This window comes from Trachurus japonicus, chromosome 14 (assembly GCF_045865225.1).
Source record: "Trachurus japonicus isolate A0001 chromosome 14, Traja_1.0".
In the NCBI taxonomy this organism is placed as follows: domain Eukaryota; kingdom Metazoa; phylum Chordata; class Actinopteri; order Carangiformes; family Carangidae; genus Trachurus; species Trachurus japonicus.
This window is the reverse complement of record NC_140920.1, coordinates 6,107,766-6,112,510: the sequence shown is the minus strand read 5'-3', so window position 1 is coordinate 6,112,510 and position 4,745 is coordinate 6,107,766. Positions and strand designations below refer to the sequence as shown.

The following is a 4,745-nucleotide window of genomic DNA, read 5'->3' as shown; positions in this document are numbered from 1 at the left end:
AGAGAGAGAGAGAGAGAGAGAGAGAGAGAGAGAGAGAGAGAGAGAGAGAGACAGAGAGAGAGAGAGACAGAGAGAGACAGAGACAGATTTTATTCTACATCTTCATACAATCAACTATTTCAATACATGTTCATACATTAGCATTACTATCACACATTTAAAACTACATTTTAATAAATTCATATACACTATATTACACAGAATTACACAACTCAAATACTGAACATTACAATCATCATTCACAGTGTATTTACAGATATTACCTATATAACAACTACAGATTTCAAAACAAACATATCCATATTTGTGCACCTAGAAAGAAAACACAATTCAAAAGATGGCTTGGCCTCGGCTGTCCATGTAGAAGATGCCTGAGGTGAATGGCTGGAACCACCTGGAACACAGAACACAGAGGGCCAGCAAGGAAACACAAACACTGAACACAGACTAATACATGTTTAACATTTCATACATGTTCATATAATTCACAAGTCAATACATGTTTCTTACATTACTATATTATATAGCTATATACATTACACATTTACAAATTCATATAAAATATATATTACTCTAGCTACATTACACATTTCATACTACAATACTCAACTAGGTCTTGCTGAAAGAACAAAGAATTCCTTCATGGTCACTAAAATAGATAGGCAACACTACTGCCTGCACATCATAAATTGATGTTTTGATGTACACATGGTCAATGAGTGTGCCTCTCTCTGTTGTCGGTTGTTTCACATGTTGCACAAAACCCTTCTCTGCCATAAAACGACAAACAGATGAAGATGTTGACACATCTTCAGATGAAGATGTTGACACATCTTCAGATGAAGATGTGGAAATATTATCATTAAAGTCTCCTATAACGGCAACAGTTCTACTGAAGGAATCCAATTTCTTTAGCAACTCGCTGAGATTTGCTTTAAACAAAGGCATAGGATATAATGGCGGTCGATAAATCACAGCTAAAACTATGTTCACATCATCACAGGCACAAACCAAACATTCCAAGTTCACGTCTGGTACCTGAAGTTTACACACTAAACTATTCCTACAGTACAGACCCACACCGCCATGTTGCTGCCCCTGGAAATTCACTAGCAGTGGATCGCTGCTAGTGTACGATAGACTTCGGGGACGACTATGGAAACTAAAACCATCTATCTGGACTGATTCTAGTAAAGAATGTGCAGACAGCCATGTTTCTGTCACAGCAATACAGTTAAGCTGCAAATGCTGAGTACATGATGTCACATCTGCAACATGTCCAGATAAACCCTGCACATTCATCAAAAACACAGAGAAAGCATCTGACTCCATGTTAGGCCTGGCTATGTTGTCACTTAAAAACCTTGGCATGCTTCGAAGTGCATCCTTTATTTTGGTGTTGCAGAAAATGACCTTCTCTTTAAAATCTGTAATGATCAACCCTTCGATAGTCCTAACACGACTCAAAGCTACATAGGCCTGTCCTGGAGCAAATATCCTCTCTAGAGAGACCACTGCCTTGTCGACAGTGAGTCCCTGTGTTTTGTGTGCAGTACACGCCCAGGCAAGTTTCAATGGAAATTGCCGGCGCATCCCGCCTTTCCCAGTGGCTCTTTCCTCTTCAGGCTTGATGCCTGTTGAGCCAGCTACCACTGGTGGGGTATGTGCACTGTTCTTCCTCCTCTGGGCACCAACATTAGCATCATCAAACTTGACAAAAACAACCTGAGGAAACCTACTGTCAGGCTGATGAACTATATCAGTGACTGTGCCACATACCCCATTCACAAGCCCATCATTGATATCCACATTTTTAATCAACATCACACGAGCACCTTCACCTAAGTTTAACACCTGATCCAAACATGTGTTGGATGCTCTGCTGTGATGACCGCTCATCAATTCCAACTTCCCGGTTTTTTTGCTGTTCTCAAAGTCCTGGGCATGGATCTCTTCCCACTCAGTACATACTTTAACAAGCTGGGCATTATTGTGCAGGTTAACTTGGTTATTGGTTGCATATATATGCAAAGCTGAGCTCTTTTCACCTGTTACACGCTGTTTCAACATATCAACATCCTTGCCCTCCAATGGTGTCTCTTTAGGACGAGTTCTGAGCCTGTTCAACATATCTGCAAATTCTTTTTCCTTCTGCCTTACAACCGTTGTCAACTCCACAACCTTAAATAAACTGGACCAAAGGTTCACAGTCACATCATCATTATACAACGATTTCCCTCTAACAGGAGGCAGCTGATAAAAGTCTCCAACAGCCAGCACACACACATTCCCAAACGGTGAAAAGTCACCTGTTTGTTTTATCTGCCTCAACCGTCCATGGATGTAAGCTAGAAGGTTGTGATCTACCATGGAAATCTCATCAATTATCACAATCTGCAGATCACCTAACTTAGCTCGCAATGAATTGAGCTTCTCTTCACCCAAAGGACTGTACGGCAAGCGCACATCCTTCCCAATGCTAAATGTGGTGTGTATTGTTGCTGCATTCAAATTGTATGCAGCAATGCCTGTTGGAGCACATAGTAACACACACGTGCTATCAGGATGACGGCTAACAGTAGACAAAAGTCTCCCTGCCTCATACTGAATAGCTCTGATTAAATGGCTCTTCCCTGTCCCAGCACCACCTGTAATAAACACATGAAGAGGCTCTGGCTTTTCCCCTCTGATTTTATCCAAGCACCACTGACGGACCTGATAAAATACAGACAACTGTGTCTCATTTAGTGATCGAATCAATGTCAAGCCCTCGCTTCTGCTCATGACATTCCTCTTCTCTAAATGAGAAACCTGTTGCCTGGTAACAGCTAAATCTGGAATGTTTTCTGGCGGGTCATCCCCTAGCTGTGGATTGTCCTGAAGTTCCTGCACGCACTCTAACCGTTCCAGCTCCGCCTCTGGACACAGCTCAGCCCAGGCATCCTCAAAAACACCCTGATCATCTAACTGTTTCTGAGCATTCTCTATCTTATCTGCTTCTATCTCAAATCTACGTCTATTTACATCAACAACTGACCTCACAGAATGCCTGGCCCCATCACTAAACCTGACATTACCATTCTCGTAAAAATCTTTAAAAGTTACATAGTTAGTGGGTTTAAGCTGGGAATCTGAACGATGTGGCAGGAACAACTGTAAGATGCTTTGGTGGAACAACTCTGGACTCTTGGTCTCAGAGAAGCGAGCATAGCGAACTACAGCTGGCTTTGTCCGAGTTCTCTTGGCTACAGAACCAAAATTCCCATTTAATTTAATTGCCCCTTTACATTTCTCATTTTTGGTGAGAACGCGATACTCAGACGCAAACAAAGCCAAACACATATCACTAAACACATCATCATTAGGCCTGTTCCTGTACCGATCATTTAAACTGGTCATCCACATGTCTTCGTCACTAAGATCAGATGATGACGCAGATGATGCCTTATGTTTTAACACACTTAAAGGCAAACTCATTCTAACTGTACTTTCCCCTGTGGGAATGAACATGACTTTCCTGGAGCACTCTTTAAGATGCATATTAGTAAGCCTGTAAACAGCCTCCTGGGCAGACACATCTCTATGGTGAAGGTAAACACTGCCTAAATTCTTAAGAGCATCTTTTGCACTACGATTACCTTCTTTAGATGCCTCCCTATGTGCATTCCCTAACATTAATCCCATTTCCCGCTCTGCCTTGGAAATATAGGAAATAATGTATACTACACAAGCATACGCGTCCACTACAAATTGGATATCTAAATTCGCATTCCAACATTTTAATAAAGACTTGTTATAGTGGTTAATCCACGTTTCATCAACCTGTCTTTTCAAAACCACCTGAGTGCGCCGTTCAAGCACTCTTACACATTCCTCAAACGCCTCCTGAGTAATATTCAAGGACTGAAACAGCTGCTGCACACTATCAAAACTTCTGTTTTCATCTGACAAAGCCGTCTTAATGGATGTCAGAACCCTGTTGGCCCATTCTTTCTTCTTCTTTTTAAGTTCAGCTAAACGTGCAAGACATGGACACAGTCTACCAGGATGAGCTGGGTCAACAGGACAAGTGCACGGTGGCACTGTTTCATCAGGTCGCCGGCTAATAAATGTCCTAGCTGACACGGGCCTTGGGAAATTGAAACGACACACAGTGTTTTTCTTTTTACATGTCTTGGCATGTCGTTTTGAATGTCGCTGAACAGTAGTAACAATGTCCAGCAACTCCTCATCTGATGATGGGAGTTCACACGTTACATATTTGTCAATGAACTGAACGACCTCCTCATCGGTGTTTCTGTCTATCAGCGGAGCGTTCTCTATCCAGAATAGACAATGGACATGAGGAGAACCTCTCTGCTGAAACTCAACCCTGTAAAAGTAATCTATAATCTTACCAATCGGTTGAGATGGTGACATGAGAACGTTCCTGAGGAAACAATGCCATCTATAATCAAACATGCGAGCAGCTGTGACAGGATTGCGTCTCAACAAATCACACTTATCAGCCCACTCTAAATCTTCTACAGTGGCTGTTCGTCCTTCCTGCTTCAGAATAGTAGAGAGCAGATTGCCCCAACGCATATCTGCAGAACTAAATGAACAAAACCAGGTTGGAATGCCCAGCTGACGCACACAGGCCAGGAGGTCACGCTGGGCTCCCTGCCAGAAAGCTGGAGTGCCTCTAATAGGTCGAAGAAAACGATAACCATCATCATACTCCAGCATCTTCTTGAAATTCTCCT

The 4,745-nt window shown here is 42.2% G+C and overlaps 1 protein-coding gene across 1 annotated transcript; it reads right to left on the bottom strand.

The window, feature by feature from the left end:
• Nucleotides 1–579: 579 nt before the first annotated feature.
• LOC146974119 (uncharacterized) lies at nt 580–4,737 on the bottom strand. Its single transcript, XM_085797208.1, has one exon. The coding sequence runs from the start codon at nt 4,726–4,728 to the stop codon at nt 610–612; it is 4,119 nt and encodes a 1,372-aa protein (XP_085653334.1). The 5' UTR covers nt 4,729–4,737; the 3' UTR covers nt 580–609.
• Nucleotides 4,738–4,745: the final 8 nt, after the last annotated feature.

Excerpts from the sequence above, each read along its gene's own strand:
- LOC146974119 (XM_085797208.1), bottom strand. The coding sequence starts at position 4,728 with ATGCTGGAGTATGATGATGGTTATCGTTTTCTTCGACCTATTAGAGGC.